The sequence below is a fragment of the Diospyros lotus genome, chromosome 14 (genome assembly GCF_014633365.1).
Source record: "Diospyros lotus cultivar Yz01 chromosome 14, ASM1463336v1, whole genome shotgun sequence".
NCBI classification, from domain to species: Eukaryota; Viridiplantae; Streptophyta; class Magnoliopsida; order Ericales; family Ebenaceae; genus Diospyros; species Diospyros lotus.
The window spans coordinates 27,034,820-27,055,997 of NC_068351.1; the positions used below are offsets into that span (position 1 = coordinate 27,034,820).

The 21,178-nt window shown below is 37.6% G+C and overlaps 2 protein-coding genes across 2 annotated transcripts; one reads left to right on the forward strand and one right to left on the reverse strand.

Annotated features, from left to right (window-relative positions):
• Positions 1–596: 596 nt before the first annotated feature.
• LOC127790059 (uncharacterized) lies at positions 597–16,222 on the forward strand. Its single transcript, XM_052319333.1, has 5 exons — positions 597–1,375; positions 11,758–11,815; positions 11,901–11,984; positions 12,087–12,228; positions 13,327–16,222. Exons 1-5 carry the CDS (start codon positions 892–894, stop codon positions 13,696–13,698), a joined length of 1,140 nt encoding a protein of 379 aa, XP_052175293.1. The 5' UTR covers positions 597–891; the 3' UTR covers positions 13,699–16,222.
• Positions 14,999–17,103, reverse strand: LOC127790060 (probable WRKY transcription factor 40). Its single transcript, XM_052319334.1, has 5 exons — positions 16,821–17,103; positions 16,620–16,682; positions 16,165–16,494; positions 15,910–16,026; positions 14,999–15,778 (listed from the first exon to the last, which is right to left on the reverse strand). The coding sequence occupies exons 1-5, from the start codon at positions 16,893–16,895 to the stop codon at positions 15,413–15,415; spliced, it is 951 nt and encodes a 316-aa protein (XP_052175294.1). The 5' UTR covers positions 16,896–17,103; the 3' UTR covers positions 14,999–15,412.
• Between the last annotated feature and the right edge of the window lie 4,075 nt (positions 17,104–21,178).

A 21,178-nucleotide genomic window follows, 5' to 3' on the forward strand; every position in this document is an offset into this window, starting at 1 on the left:
TATTCGAGAATATCTCTTTTATAATTAAAAAATCTTTTGAATGATAAAAAATTATATTAAATGACAAGTTAATATATCATAATTTTTTTATAAAATAAAATAAAATTATATTTAAAAAATAATATTTTTGTCATTAACCTTACAAAATAACTAAGTACATTTGTAAATGCCCTTTATATTGTTATATGCATTCAAGAACATATACTATTTTCTCACAAAGCTTTTAATTATGGCTGGTTATCATGTTTTTTATATTTTTTTAGTCATTTATTTTATTTTAGAAGTAAAACTTTTAAAATTTTAAAAACACTTTTTTTTTTTTTATCTTTTTTTCAAGTATACCAATGCTTTTACGTTCTAGAATTAATAAAAAATATTTTTTTCCAAAATTAATTTTTTTGAGATTAACTTTTAATAATAATTATTAAAATCAATTTACTAAACATATATATATATATATTTTGGAATTTATTAAGTTAGACGTCCACCGGGTCCTACCCGGTTGGACCACGAACCAACCAGTTGGGCCCTCGTACCTCTCTGGTTAGTCCCTTCACATGGAGGTTGGTGCTGACGAGGCAAGCTTCTATTGGTCCCCTTACCTCCTCATTTCTCTCTCTCTGCCTGCTCTTTCTTTCTAGAAAACTCCATTCTGGCCGTCGCTGGTTTCTTCATCGAACTCCCATAAACGATGTTGCACCTACTTCTACTTACTACTCAGCTCCATCATTGCCAATGCTGCTCCGAATCTCTGTTCTTCGATGCTTTCCGAACCAGTTTTCCATAGCATTTCAGCCCTAGATTCTACACATTCCTCTCACTGAAGCCATTCACTAACCCTAATTTGGTTGCAACTTCGAACTAATTCGAAATTCCATCTATCTCCGATTGATGTCCGGTCCGCCACGAGTCAGATCGATGAACTGTACCGAACCGGAGTCTCGGCCGGTCCTCGGGCCGGCCGGAAACAAGCAGGCGTCGAAGCCGCTGAGGAAAGTAGAGAAGCCACCGGAAGTGGATGAGACTAAGGGGAAGAAGGCTCCGTCCTCGCCGGTGGTTAACACGACGCCGTCGCCGCCGCAGCGTTTTAGTGTGCCGTCGATTTTGAGGCAGCAGGATCAGAGGTTGCTGAAGTCGAATTGGTCTCTTAACGCTTCATGCTCGTCCGACGCGTCGTCGGATTCGTCGCACAGTCGGGCGTCGACTGGGAGGCTCAGTAGAAGGAGTGTCACTCCGAGGCCGATTCGGAGGAAGCAATGTGGTTCGAAGACGGGGAAAGTTGAGAAGGTTGTTGCGGATGCGGACACTGGATCGGCAGCTTCAGGTGATACTTCCCCGACCAAGAAAAGGTGTGCTTGGGTTACGCCAAACACAGGTATGTTTACAGTTTCTTTTATTGAGCTTAATGATGATCGTGCTATTGTTCTCAACTACAATGGCTGCTTTTCCTTTTATCTGCCTCCATACAAGAATGCGTGGACTTTTCTAATTGAGCAGACCTCTCAGATCGAGAATCGTTCAGTAAAACTAGGTATTAGTGCATACCAAGTGAAGTACTTTGGAAGTATAGGTTAAGCGGCTTAAAGAGATCCCTAGTTATAAAAGGAAAAGAAAAATGGTAGGAACGGCTGAAGAGATAGTGCTCTCAAGAATCACTAATGTAATGCACAAGCCCATGTAAAATTGTAAGAATAAATTGAGGGCTAGGTAAATCTCTGAACACTATGAAAGTGCATAAAGGTGTACAGACCTACATATAAATTTAAGCATCTTATGGTTAGACTATCACACACAAGACCGGAAGCAATTGCGACTTAAACCAATCTGCAAATTGAGTGAGCTATCCTCGCATCTGGTGACTTATTGAAGACTAAAATGGTGCGGAAACTCCTTAACTTACACATTGTAAGTTGTAACTGATCTTTGGCCTGATGCTAATTCAGGTCTTGTTCTCCGCTTGAATGAATAACTGACTCCCTTATCTTCATTAGTTTGTTGCAGAAATCGCGGATCAATATAATGGTCTGTGAATCTCATTCTGTGTCTGGAATGCCCAGTTTTATTAAATTTGCTGAACCTCAACTTCTTGTATCCCTGGAGGATGAAGAAAAATCTTAAAGCTTTTAAAATAAAAATTTGTTGTTAGTATGAAACCCTAATTTAACTTGGCTAAGCCTAATCTCATTTATTTGGTCTATTTTGGATTGCTAAGCCTAATCTCATTGACTAATGTACTTGTGGCCCTTCTCTTGCTTTTTTAGCTACTGCAACTGAACCACAGGAATTATCCTTATGTCCACTAATTAGGATTTTGTTTTTGTTTGCTGGTAGCCCATTATTATCTCTTCATTAACATCCCTTGATTTTGCCTTCGTTTGGTGCTACATCAATGCACATTTTCTCAATACTTTTTAAATGCTTTCTTATTCTGCTATTAGTTCTCTTGCCATTTTTAGAAATATTATTGTTATGCATTTGAGAATAAAAACTAAGAAACTGCATTTGGAATTCATACATGGTGATTGTCAACATGTGGAAATCTAGTTTGAAATAAATGTGCTTGGATTAGAGATGGCCATAGATCTGGTTTGGAATTAGGAGATGGAGGCACTGAGCAAGATTCCATGTTGGGAGAGAAAACATTAGTAGATAGGCTTCTTTTAAAGCTCAAATGGGTATTGTAGATTTCTCAAAGGGTTTCATCTTAACATCTGGGATATTAAAGAACCAAATAATTTTTGAAAAAAAAAAAAAAGAGAGACTTAGATAAAATGCATGGATGGAGCACTGCCAAGTGTTTGACATGGTGAAGTTCTACAAATCTCCATGTATATGGTCCTTTGCTTATTGTTGTGAGTTTCTATGGTCACTGTTAATGGAGTTTGCATCCCAATAATTCAAGGAATAATTACCTGTTATTTTAAGATATGATATACAATAAGGTTGTAAAGTAACTAGTTATCAATATGACAAACAGATAAATTATGAGGTCATGTTCTAAATGATGATGTTTTTGTAATGTTTTCCCCAGTAGATTCTGATGGAAATGTTAATCACATATAAACTAGTGGAACATGTCTGATCCAGTTTTGTTAATGGCGAAAAGGCTAAAAGTTACACATGAACCGTTGGAACATATCTGATCCAGGTTTGTTACTGCTTTAAAGGCTATGTACAGCAGCACTGTGTATCTTGTGTTTGGCCAGTTAATAATCTTTTCCTAAAATAATCTCTAACAACCTTACTTAATATGATGCTAAGCTTTCCTTCTTACTTAATTGGTTTATTTACTTTTGCAATGGTTGCCAAATCAGTTGCCTCTACAAGAAGCAGATTGCATGACCTAATAATAACCATAACATTTGTGTGTTGGGGTTTTGGGTGTTGGGGGGGGAGGAGAGAACAAGAACCAGACAAAAATAGGTTAGATTGGAAGAGGGAAAGAATTAAAGAGAGGAAGGGAGAGAGAATCCCGAGATATCTATAAATATGCAGTTTCTTTTTGTTTTTTTTTTCTTTTGATAGTATGCAGTTTCTTAATTCAATGCTTTACATCTCAAAAGAAAAAGAAAAAAAGAGCGAAAGGAAGAAAGAAAAATCAATGCTAAAAACTGGGTTTTTGCCTTGGACATTGATCGAGATAATCTAAGCTCATTGGTTCCTTGGTGTCAATTGGAAGCTCATGCAATGCTGCATTGGGGCATGAAAGAAACGTAGGTTATGCAAGGTTGAGGGGGCATGAAAGAAACGTAGGGTATGCAAGGTTGAGTAACTTTTTGAAGTACAATAGGGCTAGCACGGTGAGGTCTGTGTTATTAAGAAAGGAGTGAATTCACTGTAAAGAAAGTACTGGGCAGTTTCAGTTTATCCAAAAGAACTTGTGGTAAAATAAAGTATGAGAGGGTGCAGTCAGATTGATGAATAGAAGGACTACAAGTGGAAGAAGTCAAAGCTCATTGGCCCTGGAAAAGAAGGAGAGGGGGGGGGGGGGGGGGGGGGTGTCGTCTATAAAAGGAAGTGCTTCCTGTTTTCGAGTACTTTCCTCACCTAGTTAAGCTATTTAAAAACTTATATTTATAGAGCACCAAGAAGATGGCATCTTGTTATAGAAGTACATAGAAGAAAAGAAGAGAAAAACCTACATGCTTCTTAAATCTTTTCCAGTGCCAAGGAAATCCAAAAATATACAAGATTGGACAGCAGACTACCAGACAACTATGCAAGATAAAAAAATGTTTTTTGTTTTTGGTTCCAACTAGTGGATGCTCAAAGTATTGGAAGGTCATCATATCATGTTCTCCCTTGATGAGTGGCATCAAACAAAAGAACAAATTGATAACTTATTTGTTTCCTCAGCCTTCCACTCTGCTGGTGTGTAAAGCTTCTATAACACAGATCAGGAAAACCCTAGAATTGCATAGAACTTTCAAAGTGAGAGTTTTAAGCTCTCGCATCAATGCGCAATGGGTAATAATAGAGATGAATTGACCATAAATGGGGGAGGAAGGAAGGAAAATGTTTCATGCCCTTGGCTTTTTGTGTAACCTTGTACAAACCATAGTTACACAGAACGTGGTACATTCTGATTTGTGGTATGTATTCGGATATGAGATATGCATTCATAGGGGGTAGGATTAGTTGGTACTCCAGTTTGGATTGTGGTTTGCTTTGAATAATGTATTGGTATGCTTATTAAAATTCAAAGGAAAAATTTCGTTGTGTTCATAAAATATTGCAATGAAAATAAGGTTCAACTTAACTAAAAGCAAGTCTGCAATTACACAGGACCATAATGGTAGAACTGAAACAGGGGAAAAAAAACTGAATGCTAACATGACAAATTGTAAGCTAACAATCATCTCAAAAGGTTAATGATAAAAGCACCTAAATCCCAAATCTCTAACCACCTTGTTTATAATTTAATTTTTTCCCCTATCTTTAGAATTGCTTACTTTCACAAGCTTGGATGATGGCTTGTGTGGCAGCAAGCAAAGCTCCTGAGCAATCTCATGTAGCTTCCTCTTTATTTAGCATTTCAACATATTCACTATCTAGAGAACTCCATCTCATCTCCTCCAATCTGGTAACAGAATCCTCTATCTTATCATTATCTGGATCAATTTCCCATCTTCTATAAGGTCCAACTTCATAATTTTGACAAAGCCATGATTAAAGATGAATATTTGAATGAACAAAAACCAGTTTATCAGCCCTTGTACTGTTCATAATTTTGGGATTGCCATTTTTGGCTATCCAAGTTGCATCCTTCCCTGTTCCAGTAAGCATTCGTACTGCAAACAGATTCGCGCAATTGGAAACACTCCCTGTTGTTAGTTTCAGATATTTTGCTGATGTTCATAGGCATGGTGAAGTTTAATGAATTGCAGCTACAATTTTGATAAGGGCAAATTGCACTAAGACACCATGTGGTTTGGGTTATTTGCAAAGAAACCCCCTGTATTGTAGTTCAAAAATGTCTCTCAAGGTCCTTATGGCTTATTGTTTTTCTTCAACCACCTCATCCAGAGACATTTATAAATTCCCATTGTTTGAAAATGTCTTGGAGGTCCTTACAACTTAGTCTTTTTACTCAAACAACTCATCCAAAGGCATCTTTAAACTAACTGAGGGGGTGTCTGAGCAGGAAAAAAAAAAACCAAAATCATAGGGACCTCTAGAGACATTTTTAAACCATAAGAGGTCTTTGTGCAAATGGCCCAAACCACAAGGGGATTTATGCAATTTACCCATTTGGATGACTTCCAATGTTTGTAAAACCTTGAATGTTAAGTCTTGGGACACCTTTTGCCATAGGGATAAAGCTGTTATTTGTAAGTATGCATATCCAAATATGTGAAAACGTGATGCCTTCTTTTACAATGGATCATCAATACAAAGCCTCGTGTTTGATATCTTCTCTGATGCATGGTCTGATGATGTTGGCTTCTTCTTTTTTCTGCTGCATGTTTCATTTTGAACTTTTATCCGTGCATTCTCACTTAATAAAAAATATGCATCCATTAGCGTAACTTTTATTGGGTGAATGTTTTACTCCTTAATCTAGCATGAAACTCTATTAAGTGGATAGTTGGTAGTATATGAAGGATAAATAATACAATTTTGTGGACTCAACAGTTGTAAGATCAGTAATTTTGTATGCTTTGCTTTCCCTACCTCATCTCTTCAATCCATATTCTGTTTTTCTGCATTAGTTAATATCTTCTCTCTGGAGCATGGTTATTGTTCCTGCAGCAAACTGGCAGTTGCTACGTAATAAACACTGGTTTAACTTGTTTGAGAAAGAACATGCTCAGCTTTGGACATTAAACATAATAAACTATTTTGGAAATTTCTTTCAATTGTTCCTACATGTATCATAAATGAATTGTCTTGGTGGATAGGACAAGAAATGATGTGAATCCTACGCTCAAGTTATGGTTAGAATTTAAAGATTTCAAGTTGAGTAGATTGAAAATTGAATTTATGGAATGTATGTTCAATAAAAATAAAAGTGTTTATACTGTTATTGGTTTGAAGATCTAGTCATTCCAAGAAAAGATCAAGTTATACTAGTGTTTTATGCAATAGTAAATTCCTTCCAAAACTAAAAGAAAATTTTTATCAGATGGCTATAAGACTAGCTTTGTTTTGTGGCACAAAATATTGGGCAATAAATGTAAGGAGCTTCAACTCGACAACCCTTAAGCTAGGGAAGCCGAGGTGGAGTACCTAGAGAAGAGAAAAAGACATACAAAAATACAACGAAAGCATAATATACATAGATAAGCTGTCAAGTACAGAGGAGATTATACACAACAAGAACCACTAGCCAATCGCTAGGGTACTACCATACACAACGACAAAAAGAACAAAACAACATCCTCTTGCAAGAACAAAATAACATCCTCCCGCACCGAAGAACAACAACTACTCTCCCAAGGGTCTTCGGTTGGGATTGTCTTGTACACACTTTACCTTGTCAGATCAAACACTACCCTCGATCTTCGCTTTTCCTCTACCTGGGATGATAGAAAACAAGAGTGAGTCACAAGACTCAGCAAACATAAGAAAACAAAAAGGCTACAAGACTAGAGACTACCTTGCCAGTATTCCACACACAGATCGTGTCATGAACTACAACTCAGGCTACACAATAACACGTGCAACAATGCACAAATAATGAACTGAGGGCCCACACATAAGACACAAACCGACACCCAAGGTTCCATACCAACCTACATGTAGCTAAGAACTGGCTAGCATATCCTGAGCCCAAAGCTCCCACAACAATTGAGTCAAAACTCCCTCGGGACAATCCTTTCGTCACCCAAGCCTGTGGATGTACATCCTGCGAATAAATCTGTTTTGCACAATGGTAACCATGCAATGTTACATATAAGGAATGCAATGACGTAGTAAGTATAAACGTGATACAAAGCCCCCATAAAACCAAACATCAAACTATGCTTCGCCCACATAGTAATACACATGTAATGCAATGCTTGTGCACAACCCTAATCATTCTAACATGCCCGTGCTCAAGCATTCATAGCATGTGAGCCCCCATATGCAAACCCGACCCCCAACATCACATTAACATGCTGTAAAATACAAACAAGACATGATCGATTGACAAACTCTCAAGCATCAGTCAACAGTTTGTGTCTTATGGGCAACCGATCGACAGCTTGCTTGAGCCGGTCAACAGTTTCCTCCTGCAACACCAAACAGTTGACGGCCATGCCTAATCAATCGACAGCCCCTGCACCAGCAGCTTGAACAGCAACATAAGGGACCCAAATCACATGAACCAACATGCATGCATCCCACTAGAACCTACCCCAACATGGTTAGGCATCATTCCATGAAGAAACATGGGGAAAACCAAGCCCTATTTAAGCTCTTGAAAGAAATACATCAAGGTTGCTTTTTAGAGAAGCTCGCAATTCAAGAGACCCAGATGAGACTAGAAAATAGAGAATTCAAACCATAGAGAGGGCAAAAAGGAAGAGAAATTTGCTTCCGAAGGTACAAGGAGGAAGGAGAACCTGCCTCTTAAATGGAAAAGATGAATAACTTGCCTCTAATATTTCCTTTAAGTTTCTCTAAGTGCCCGATTTATCGATATCATGGTTTAAAACTCTTCTAGCAACATTAGGCATAAGTGGTAAAAAGAACTATTACAAAATAAGTGTTAGACAACCAACTTCAACCCAACCACAAACTTTAATCACTTACGTAATCCTTAAATTCCTAGAATGTGGTCCTCAAGCTTGCTCCTAATTCCTCAAGCCTTCTTCAATTACTTCAAATCATTCCATAGACCAATTTAAGGGTTTATATAGGGAAGAAAAATGGCAAGGTGGTGATTTGGACACGTGGCAGCAGCTGGTGGCGACAGATGGTAGCGGGTGGTGGTTGCAAGCGGTCTCGTGGCATGGCAAGGGCCATGCAAGGCCCTGCATGGCGCGACAAGGCTACGCCTGGCCACACTAACCATGCGCATGGCACGCACCTGGCGTGCCCCTCGAAACGATGTCATTTTGGCGTTAGCTTGGCTGTAATTAATTCCAGCAAAAATCGACTACAATGCGCACCCCAAGCTCAAACCCGCAACCATCGTCAGCCCCTTACGCACGCGTGCCACCCGATCTACCAGCTTCCTCAACTAATAAGATGCATATTATTTTTAAGATGATTCGGCTACCAATTTTGGAAATTACACTTAAACCCCAAATTCTTCTGAAAATTAACAATTACCTCCTCAACACAAATACTATAAATTCCAATTTCCCCCCATTAAATTCCTTAAAGCCACCAACCTTCAGTAAATCACCTCCTTTAAAAATACTGCACATTCCAATCACTCGCCCACTTTTAAGGGAATATAACAGATTTAATATCTTCCCGTAAACACTTCAAATCCTTAAATTCCTCAAATCCTCAAGTACCCAATAAATCATAGATAATCGGGTCATTATAGTAAAACACTAACATGTGTGAAATATGAGTGTAATTGAGATAGGGATATCAGAAATGAGACCATACATTGTATGATTAGAGTGGTTCCTATTGACAATAAGATGCATGGAACGCAATTAAGATTGTTTTGATAATATGAGAAGAAGATTGATAGGTGCTCTTGTGAGAAGACTAGAAGAAAATAGCATTTATGTTCACTAGATGAAATGGAAGAAATTAGCATTTATGTTCGCATTTGTTTATCCTTCAACTGAAATGGAAGAACTTTTCTTTTTTCTCATCTTCAACTGAAACCCTAATTTCTGTTCATTCTTGATGTAAACAGACTAGTCTTGTTGTATATAAGAACTTGTGCCATTTATGTTCGTATTTGTTTATCCTTCTCACCTGTTACTTCTTCTCTTGAAGCCTGTAACATCTTTTCCAACATTTTTCACTGGCACTAAACTGCTTACTGTCAGAAATTCAATTCAACAATTTCAGCACACTTTCCTTTTCTGGACTAGTGTTGGTTTAAGACTGTAAATTAAACCAGGAAGCTTGTTGATGGCTTGGCTTTGGTTTGTTAATTGCTTACCAACATGTGTTCAGTTTATTAAGTTAACCAAACTTTAGCACAATTTTCAAGCCTAAACTACATATCATTTGGATGGTTGGGTTTGGGCTTGGAATTTTCCTGTTTGGAAGAATATTCTCACATTCTACCTCTAGCTGGTGAATGACTATGATGGCACTTGGGTTTTAAGTAATTAAGTTCATCTTATGGAGTTGAAAGTTTACATTTATATTAATAAACAAGTGGCTTTATTTATCAAAAAGGAAAAAGCAGGTGGCTTTGTGAAAGGACGTGTCTGACATTAATGATTTAAAGTTTAGAGAAAGTAAAGCTAAGAGCCACTAAATGTTTCTTCGATTTAACCCACTTTACAAGTCTGAAACTCTCATTACCTTCATGTAGCCTTGAAAACGTGCAAATGCAACAAGTTAAGCATTGAGCCTAGCTTGAAAAACTTGACAACAAAGCCAACCCTTGCTCGAACAAGATGTGCCATTTTGCAAACAAACTCTAGCTGAATTCTATCAAGATCAAAGGTGAAGCAAGCGAAGCTTGAACAAGTTACTACTAGGTTCAGCTTGGATGATTTTCATCCATTGTCTAATAAGTTTGAGACGAGCTTGGTTGTGCAAGTCATGCTAAAACATTAGGGTATGCATTCAGTAGGAATATGAGTTCTTTTTTACAGTGTTGGTTATCTCTTGAGAGGATTCTTCCACAATTCCTGATTTTTCAGGACAATATGACTCCGCAGGACCAAAACCTAGTTTTTTGTTTAAACTTGACATTGTAGACTGGGTAGCAGTTGGTGAATTGGCGGGAATATATTACCTGCTTTGAAGATGGTTTTATCTCTATCTTTACCTAGACATTTCTTTTTTCAGCTTTGCCTGGTTTCTTAACCCATGTGTTACTTTTAGTAATCGAGGCGTTTAATGGGAATATATCTGCCTTTAGGCTAGTATTTTGGTATTGTGTTATTATCTTTGAAGTGTAGAATCTTTGCCCTCTGCAGTCTTATATTTTCCACTTCTCTGATTTGGTACTTGGTCTATGAGGATGCCTTCTTTCATGTCTTGTACTCTTCTGTTTCATGTTAAGTACTTTCTTATTGATTGAAAAATATTTCAATTTATTTGTGAGTCCAAATTTTATCCTAGATGTTCCCTTGGTAGCAACTGTAGTGTTACTCCTTTTTTTGACTGATAGGTCATGAGTTTTTAGTCTTGAAAATAACCTATTTGCAAAGCAAAGGTAAGGCAGCATACAAGAATGACCCTCCCTTGACCCTGGCAAAGCAGAGAGCCTCGTACACTAGGACATTCTATATGTTCCATCAAATGGAAAACCAAAAAGCCAATTGTCTCCCATTAAGATTGAGGCTTAGTAAAAGCTTGGGATTCAATCAAAGCAGTGAAGTGTTAGCAAGTCTGATAGAAAAAACGACTACACCTATCTTTAGTTTTATGCAATGATTCATCACAAGGCCTCTTCATAGTAGAATCCATTCAATATTCTTTTTTATTGTTTCCTCTTTTGGGTAAATCTTCATAGATTTTTCCCTTAAAAGAACATTTTGTTTGTATAAGAACTAGAAAAAGGGAAGCCAAGTTTTTATTTTTTTTCCCTTTGGGAGGGGGGGCTGGGCATGTGTGCTATTGCTACTCTTAGCTAACTGAGTTTCCTGTTAGGGTTGACCTGCAAGAGATTGAGTCAGGAGGTTGATAGCTTAAACCATATAACATAAAACATTAATACCCAGCAATTTATGATATACCTGTTCAAAAATAGTGAATTTAGCGATGCAATGTCATGCTACAACCTTTATATTTATTGCTTCAAAGTTTTCTTCAGGAGAAAGACAAGTGTAATGAATTGAAATCCTGGAATAGGGGAGTGTTTTCAAGAAAACTGAAAATAATTGGGCCCACAAAAAATTCTATTTCCAGATTGATATGAAGAAAAATAGATTGCATCATTTTATGATGTACAGTTAATCCTATTACACCACATTTTTAACACATTCAACATTTCTGCTTGCATCCAATATACTGAAACAATCTCCGTTCCATTTGATTTGGATTAAATGTTATTTTCCACAATGCTTTTGCTTGCCTTCTTCATCATCATTCCCTTGCAGTTCTAGGCTTTTTTTTTTATACTGATTGGAATAATGCTTTATTTCTTTCTACTAATTACTTCTCATTTGGTAAAAAAAGATGTCTGTTATGCTGCTTTTCACGATGAAGAATGGGGAGTTCCTGTTCATGAGGACAGGTATTAATCTTTTCTGATTTCTACCTGTGAGTCAGACTTCCATCCAGTGTTCTCAGTGTGCCTCTATTTCCATGACAACTTGTAGGAAGCTCTTTGAATTGCTTATCTTCTCCACTGCTCTGGCTGAACTTACATGGCCTGCCATTCTCAACAAAAGGCATATGTTTAGGTATTTTATATTGTACTCTTGTGAAAAAATTATGTAATGCATCAAAGGTTGCTCCCATTTTGTGGGGTTTAATGAATCCTGGTGCTGCTTATTTGTTCACAGGGAAGTTTTTCTGGATTTCGACCCAATTGCTGTCTCAAAATTAAATGAAAAGAAGACAGTGGCACCAGGAAGTGCTGCCAGTTCTCTTCTATCAGAGTTGAAACTGCGAGCCATCATTGAAAACGCACGTCAAGTGTGCAAGGTGGGTGCTGCTTCATTTTTTTCCCATTTATTTGTTGAGTCAGGCCATTGAAAACAACTTTGAGATGATGGAGGTGATATCTGATAAAAATAATTGAGAGAAAATTGATCGAAATTGTTTGGAAATGTATAACCAATATTATTAGGTCAACACATAAAAATGACAGTAGTCCTGGTCGGGGTAATACAAGGGATGGGAAATGCTAAAACTAACTTGGATTGTAATAACAAAGATGGACAGAGTATTAAGTATTATTGTGCTAAACTGAAATTGCGATATGATATGATCAAATAGAATACTGAAAAGGACCTTAGTTGGTCGAGTTTGTTGGAAACATGCTTTGGTTAATTTGAGTCATTTGTTTATAGTAATTTTCATTGTAGAACCAGCAGGTGCCTTTCTTTGTACTTCCCAATCATTCATTCTAGACCCGGTGCTTAACAAAAGAGGAGGAAAAAAGAGAACTCTCAACCAGTGTAATGTTTGAAACTTGCATTTTGGGGAGGAAAAAGAGATGGAAAAAGTTGAGGAAAGAAATGAAGGAATTGAGATTAAATCTTTATTTATTTTTTTAGTTGGGTTAAAAAATGACAAGAGAATGAATGGATCGTTGTGAAAATCATTGATTTTCCAGAAAATGTATTCAGATACGAAGATCTATTTTATGCTCGTTCTGCTTTTCTTGGAGGAATCCCAGTTCCAACAATGATCGTAGGAGTCTCTTTTACTTCTCATCCACTTTAAAATGCGGATTATTATTCTGATTTCTCAGGTAGGAAGTAACAAACTGGGATATTTACTGTGCATCTGAGTGAGAGATATTAGCTAACTGCCTACCATATATTCCATTTTGCAAGCACAAGTTGGTAAAGGTGATTGTAGGTTCTGGCTCTGGCCAAATAAAACCGACTACTTGAAAATGTGCTTCATACAGTACTATCCGTAATGCCATAATCCATCAGTTGCAATTTTAGTGAAGATCATTAGATTCCAGGGGCTGTGATTTAAGTAATTCAAGTTGTCGATGCATTATATCATAGGACAAGGCCTTTTTTTTTCTTTTTAACTCCTGCTATCTTCTTTTGCTTTTTGATGCAGGTAATGGATGAGTTTGGATCTTTCGACAAATATGTATGGGGCTTCGTAAACCATAAACCCATCGTCGGTCACTTCCGGTATCCCCGCCAGGTTCCAATCAAGACGTCGAAAGCAGATGCGATAAGCAAAGACATGGTCAGACGAGGATTTCGCGGAGTAGGACCTACAGTGGTCTACTCATTCATGCAGGTAACCGGAATAACAAACGACCATCTCATCTCATGCTTCAGATTCCAGGAATGTATAGCGGCAGCAGACGCAAGGGACAAAGATGGCAGCCTCAAGAGCAAAGTTGAAGGCAAACAACCCGATGATTCTGCCAACCTGGGACTAGAAAACGCCATGGATGATTTGAATCTATCCACGGAGTAACTTTAACTTGGATTTTGATTGATGGGGTTGTAATTTGCGCCGTGAAGGCGTCGTCAGCCTGTACAGCGACGCTTTCATGGGAAATGGGATGGGATGGGATGGATAGTTGGGGTGGGCAGGGTATGGTTTGTGTACAAATTGATTATGAATTGCTTTTGTACCTTCGCTTATGTAGATGATGATGAAGAATAGAATTTGGAATTCAGAAAGATAATGGGTTTGAGATGGTGATGGGTCATCTTTGTACAGCGGACAGTGACCTGCCCATTTCTGACCACCTTACCGCTATCCCATTCCAAATTTTTGGCATTATATCTCCCCCCCACCCCTATATTGGATGCCCTATGGACTAAGGAAAATTTTTGCGAGTGATAAAGAGGGTTACAAGGGGCTTATTGAATGGGGTCAAAAAGACCCAAATGGCCTCGCCCAACCTTCGCCTCTCTTCTTTCCCTTCCCATGGCCTTGTTTCGACTGTCGACCGTTGTTGCTTTCGCCTCGCCTCGCCTCCAACTATTGCCCTTGTTGCCTCACAAATCAGATGCAATGACGCCTCTCTTCTTTCTCTTCCCATGGCCTTGTTCCGACTGTCGACCGTTGTTGCTTTCGCCTCGCCTCGCCTCCAACTATTGCCCTTGTTGCCTCACAAATCAGATGCAATGACGGTTGGTGAGGTGAGACAGCGAGGCGATAGCAGCAACAATCAGCGATCGCAGCCATGAAAAGGGAGAGAGGAGAAAAGAGGTGATGGCAATGGCATCTCCTACAAATTTGTATCGTGGGCAAGGGCAATTTGTTTTTTTTTAACCCCCCTGGGTAAGTCCCTCCGTGAATGTGTGTAGCTCTGCAGAAGAACCCGGGGACTAACTAGGACCAGTGTTTGTTGCTTTTCTGGTAACCCTAGTGGACGCTGTATGTACTGCACATGCATGCATATCAAACGCTTCTAGCAGATGATGAACAAACTTTGTAGACTAAATGATGCTTTGGTTGTTGTGCCAATGCCGTTTTCCCATCTTTCCCCTGCCTGCTACAAAAGAAAAGATAAACGAGTTTCATTTCATCACCAAGCATGGGTGGGTCATTATAACTGTCCACTTTTTCATGTCTTGAAGCACCTTTTCTCGAAGTCGGTTGCCAATGTTCTTTGACTTATATGGCCGAAGGTGTTTCTTTTGTGCGCGTAGTCTAACATCTACTGTTCTCAAGTCTTCGAGCTCTGAGGAGCAAGGATATTCATTCACAAAGCACCATTCCATGGCACAAATTAATTTAACCGTACATATGTGCAAGGCACAAATTAAACTACATAATTAGAAACATAACATATTTATATATATTGTTGCATGTGTGTGTTTACACTTAGGCTGACAGATACATAATCTTCTATACACTAATTGAGGAGGAGTTCATGTCCATGGATGATGCTGTCTCATCCAACAACACCAACCCGCAGAAACGCACCTATTTTGGTCCTATCCATCTATCTAGTTCTAATTTAACCAACAGGTGCTTCGTCTATGAATTCCCGTTGATGATCAGATCAGATCAGTCCCCTTCACAGCCACACTACTTGAATGAATGAAGCTGTGCTCGTATTTGGGTGTTGACAATTCTTCTTTTCTTTCTCTGGGTCACCGAAATCTTCCAAACTAGTCACCCAAATGATCAAAATCCACGCGAAAGCACAAAGTTCCCAGCTGGTTCCTAATTTTCACCATTTTTCTGTCTGATGGCGATCATCTTGGATAATTCTTCTGGAAATGGCAGCCGCCAAGGCGGCTTTGAAGCTGGGATCCTTGGTCAAGGAAGAAGCCATCTGCTCAACCAAAAACTCTTGAACATCTGGCGCCCCCAACGCCCCCGTCCTCCTTGAATCTTTGGCACCGTTGGGCATAGGCTTTGTAAGATCAAGAGTGATGGTTGGTGCCGATGAGGCCGAGCAAGGCACCGACCCCAGCGCCGCCACACACCGGCCGGCGCTCGAGGTCGACGACTCGTGCCTCGAGGGGTGTGGGTGGTTGTGCTCCCCTTCGTATGTCGCCACCACTATTGATTGGTCCTCTACGCTTCTTTGCACCTGACAGCAAAAAATCAAAACCAGGTTCAGGTTTCAAATTTCTAACTCAACAACAGACAGAAGCTGAAACTGGACACAAAAATCTAAAATTGAATACATAAGAACTTAATAGTAAAATAGAATTGGCTCACCTTCTTCTTGACTGGGCAAGCAGGGGCAAAAGAACATTTGAAGTAAGCTCTTGGACAAGGGTTGTCTCTAGTGACCTTTTGCCCATATTTCCTCCACTGATATCCATCTTTCACTACCTGCAACCACATAAAATATAGCTCAATTCTTGCAGAAACTAATCAATGCATCAATCAACATATATACACACATATATACATATATATTTACATATAATATTAATTATTGTATGTGTTGAAGATGTTGATTGGACTTACAAGGCTTGTATCGGATGCTTCAGTTCTTACACAGACCCTTGAGATCTTGGCCTTGACATGTTCCTCCCTAGGCTTCTTGCATGAATCCTCATCACTTGAGCTGCTCTCTGAGTTTCCTCCATTGTTGGAAACACTGTTCTTGTTTGTGGCGGCACCGCCTTCGGCCTTCCTCTTCCTCGACATGGCATGCTCCCTGTCAGGGTTCTTGCTCGTGTAATTCATCAAATGGCTTCGCAGATTGTTGTAGTTCTCGCACAAGACCGTCAACATTTCTGTCAGCTTCTTGTTTTCTGCACTCACCCGGCTTAGTTCCTCCACTATAGCACTTGTCTGAACAAACAAAGAACCCAGATTTAGAAAAACAATTCATTCATGCATCCAAGACATATACATAGACATATTCATATTTTGATTGCGATTAGTGTATAGAGCTTTTAATTCTGTGATGAACTGACCTCTTCTTTCACCGAAGTCTTCTTCTCCAACTCAAAGAAATTGTTTTCTGCCCCTTTATTGATCTGAAACCCAAAGGAAAACAAGAATTAATTCAAAATTCTTCATCATTAACTGAATTAATTAGGCAACATACATATATACTCAAAACAAAAGGATACACACACACACACACATATCCAAGACTAATGTAATGAACATACCGGAGCTTCATCCAGAAATCTCATGGGATTGGCATTAAGATCCAGTGAAGTGTCCAACAAACTGATATATTCCATGGCTCCTGGAAAGAATTACTAATGAACAAGCTCCGGCCTGTCCTTGTGCTCTGAGAAACTTGATATATATATATATATATATATATAAGATTAATGAACACCCAGCTGGTAGAAGAATAAAGAGCTGAACAATCTTTTAACGCTTGTGGGGAGGGAACAAGGAAGGAAGGAGAGAGAGAGGGAACAAGGAAGGAAGGAAGGGGGAGAGAGAGAGAGAGAGAGAGAGAGAGAGAGTGTTAATTGGATGATGAGGAGAAGCTGGTTGTGGGCTGTCTTTATTTATGCCCATGGAAAGGTAGAAGAGAGGAAGTAGTAGGAGGAGTCTCTTCTCTTGTCGGTCGAATAAGATTTAATTTTCAATTTGAATTTCTTCGCACTAGTCAAAGTCAAGCGCCTACCACCAGCTCCAAACCAAACAAAAATCTACCCACCCACACCCCCCCATCTCTGTCTTTCTTTCTTTCTATTTATATATTATTTATCAATTTACCCTATTATTATTATTATTAATGCTAAACAACCATTATATGGATTTGGTTAAAAAATCAGTATTAATAGCAAAGACTTTATATCCATATAAAGGCTGACCCTTGCACACTAATTAAGTGTCACCAAGACATGATATTTGTTCTTAATCAACTAACATATTTTTTTGGGTGTGGTGTGTCTTTCTTATTATATTAATTATAAAATTTGTTAACAAATTAAAAAAAAAAATAAAACCCAACAAAGCTGAGTTCGCAGAATAATTATTATTTTAAATAGGGAGACAGATATCATGTACTGACCCTAATTTTAATAATAATTATTATTATTTTATTGTTGGGAGTGGGATGGATGGGTTTACTTTGTGGTCACGTTTCAAACATTTTTCACGCGAAATCTATTATTATTATTATTATTATTATTATATATATATATATATTAGTTGATAATTGATTGATTGTGAAGTGGATGACGAGATAATGTCTATCTTCTTCTCTTCTTTCTTTCCTGTTCCCGTACATGATCTGGGGTCCTGCCTGCGTGCGTGCGCGCGCGTGCGTGCGTATGTGCTGGCGCGGGCGGACCGCGTACGTATTGGGGCGCACGCCGCAAAGTCACTTTCCAATTTCCCCCAAATTAGTATTTTACTTTTCCATATTTTATATTCTTGTCCCTTCCCCCTAATAAAGACTAACTACTATTCAATAAAATATATTCTATCTGTTAAATCAAATTATTTATATATATATATTATGGGAATTTTTATTTTTCAAAAATTATAGTTATAATTAATCTAAAAAATATCATAAAATTTTATTATTAAAGATATATAATTTATCTTATTTACTATTTAAGATATATGTTGTACTTCATCTGCTCATATTACTAATTTTATTGACGATGGTTGAAAATTGATCATCAAAGTCCATTTTAATATAAGTGACCTTAAAGAGAAATTGGGTTGAATCCTCTAATTTGGTATGAGACATTAAAGATTGTATAAAATATCAAATTAGATGGATTTATTTATAGAAATCATATTCTTTATATAGGAAAAGTAAACTAATTATTATAATATTTAATTTAAATAAAAAATTCATATAAATATTGATAAATATAGACATAATCTCTTAAAATATTATAATTAAAAAAAAAGTGAGAAAATTGGTATCATCAACTTAGGGGACATATATAAGGAAAATTCCATTTATTCCCTTTCTGCACTTTCTTTCTCTAAATTTTCACTATATTTACTTCATTTGTATTTTGCTTTGACTTAAGTTTGGGACGGTTTCAAATGTGCTGCCCTACACAATTTATTTTATTTTATTTTATTTTATGATTTAGGCAGATTCATCAAACTTATCGAAGGTAAAAATTAAAATTGAGCAACTTATAATTAACTCGGATATACTCAACAAATCTCCTTAGCGTGAATTCTTGAGTTACATCAATAATTTTCTATCAAAATCATACAGAACGCGTTTTTTTTTTTTTAGCAAATTTGGTATTCTTGTAAAAATTATTGATTTGGGTAAAAATTATTTTTGTAAATATATAATTATAATTAAGATCAAAATAATATTTATTTCTACGATCTTGATCTCGTGCCTGCGTCGAGCATTTATTTTCTTGCCCGACTCGAACGTGTCAACAATCCCCCCTCCCCCATGTACAGATCCCCTCCCTTCCCCCACACACACCCCCTTTCCCCATGTACCGACCTCTCTATCTACAAACCCCATCTCTTGCCCCACACACACTCCCCTTCCCCGTGTACCAACCCCCTCCCACACACACTCTTTCTCCAAAATCAAAACTCTTGTCTGGCCCCCCTCCCAATTAAATCATAACAGCGGTCCCCCTCCCAAAATCAAAACCTTCGTTTCCCCTCCCTCCAAATCAAAACCCTAATTTCGGCCTCGCACACACAATTACCCCCAGCACATACATACATAAGATAATTTAACATTTTTTTAAATATTATTGTTTCTTCTAGTCCAAATATGAAATCATACTCTAGGTAATAAGTCAGCTCTTGGTGCCTATCAAAATTCTTTCCTTACTCAAAACGTTCAACGCTATACACCTTATTATTTACGGAGCTTGATCTCTTTGAGCAATGTAGAAGTTGTTTTTCTCAACTTCCTTCTAAAACAACACAAATATATGCTTCGTGTATATCTATACCATATGTTGCCCCATCATAACAACTAAGGTCAGCCTCGATTGTTCACTTAGATCAATATGGTTGGCAACTAATTCCTCATGGCATTGATGAGTTAACGTCCTATTAAAACGTGTGATGAAATCCATCAGTGAGTTATTTCTGTTGACATATCTCTTCAAAAATGTTTGATTGCTCTCAACATTTTGGCTACTAGACATTTTTGCACTGAATACATGTTTGACATACGCCGATACCCATCGATTGCGTATTTCATACATGTTGATCAACCATTCATTATTGTCCAAATTGGTGGTTTCCATTATCTTAGTCCATTGTTGTTCAAATTTTTTCGGCGATTCAAACTGTTTAATGATATTCCTAGCCTGTGATATTGCCCTTTATACAACATGGCATTGATTTTTTCAGAAAACTTATTCAAAATATGCCGGAAGCAAAACTGGTGCAGAGTAAATGACAACACTATTGAGATAGCCTTTGAAATTGCAACGTCTTGATCAATGATTATAACAATAGGGGTCGTTTGGTTTGGCATGGCTTCTAGGAACTTCAAGAACAACCGAACAAATGATTTGATCGTCTCATTACTCAATAATCCACAGCCAAAGATAATGGCCTGGCCATGGTAGTTTACACCAACAAATAGGGTAAAAATCATTGTGTGCTTGTTGGTGTTGTTGGTTGTATTGAACACCATAATATCGCCAAAGAATGCATATGATCTTTTTGACTTAGAATCAGCTTAAAAACAATGAAACATCCTATTGTTCGAGTCCATTTCGTAATCAAATAAAAAGTTTGAATTTTTTTTCTCTCTCAAATGTGAAATGCTCGATTAGTATTTCAGCATCATGACCCATTTATTGTTGACATAAATCCCTTTTATGGTTCTTGATATCTCTCTCAATACAACCCATTGATAATGGACTGCTCAACTCTATCCCCATGAGTCGCAATTGTTAACATGTTGGTATATTGGCTTCTGAAAATTGTTGAACAAGTGCATTTTTTGTGGTTGAGATATTTCAGTGTGATCTTAACAAATGTACTCTGTTGGGAGTAGTTAATTAAACCATGGTTATGTTCCTCCATAAATTGTCTAAACACCCAACTATTGCCAGTTTGTTGCTTCATCACCGACAATCTAGCATTGCACCCAACTCGTGTATGTCCACGATTTCTTTTGACAACCCATGGTACAACATTTTTACGACCCATCTAATAGGTCTAGTATGTTTTTCCCTCCTTAAAGCAAATAAATAACTTCCATATGGTTTCACCCGTTTCCTTTTTTTTTTTTTTTGCTATTTGTGATTCGAGTGCTAAAACTTATTTCTCATGCATATGCATTGTAAAAAAATGTACACCTCCTCATGTGATTCAAATATTTGGCCAATTTTTGGAATTCAACTAGTGAAAATTTGAAGAAGATACACGTTATCAGAACTTTGCGATTCCATCCTCACAAAAAAAGTTACGCTACAATTAGAAATAATATATTAGGGCAACACGAGGCATATTAATAAATTAGTCACAAAGTAGGGTTTTAATATTACTAGTAAATGAAAATGCTTATTAGGCGAAATGAGAGGTAAAATTTATAAAAACT

Coding starts and splice junctions, on each gene's coding strand:
- LOC127790060 (XM_052319334.1), bottom strand. CDS start 16,895: ATGGAATATATCAGTTTGTTGGACACTTCACTGGATCTTAATGCCAAT. Junction 16,683..16,820: donor GATTTCTGGATGAAGCTCCG/GTATGTTCATTA, acceptor TTTGGGTTTCAG/ATCAATAAAGGGGCAGAAAA. Junction 16,495..16,619: donor AGACTTCGGTGAAAGAAGAG/GTCAGTTCATCA, acceptor TTGTTTGTTCAG/ACAAGTGCTATAGTGGAGGA.
- LOC127790059 (XM_052319333.1), top strand. CDS start 892: ATGTCCGGTCCGCCACGAGTCAGATCGATGAACTGTACCGAACCGGAG. Junction 11,816..11,900: donor GTTCCTGTTCATGAGGACAG/GTATTAATCTTT, acceptor GACAACTTGTAG/GAAGCTCTTTGAATTGCTTA. Junction 12,229..13,326: donor ACGCACGTCAAGTGTGCAAG/GTGGGTGCTGCT, acceptor TTTTTGATGCAG/GTAATGGATGAGTTTGGATC.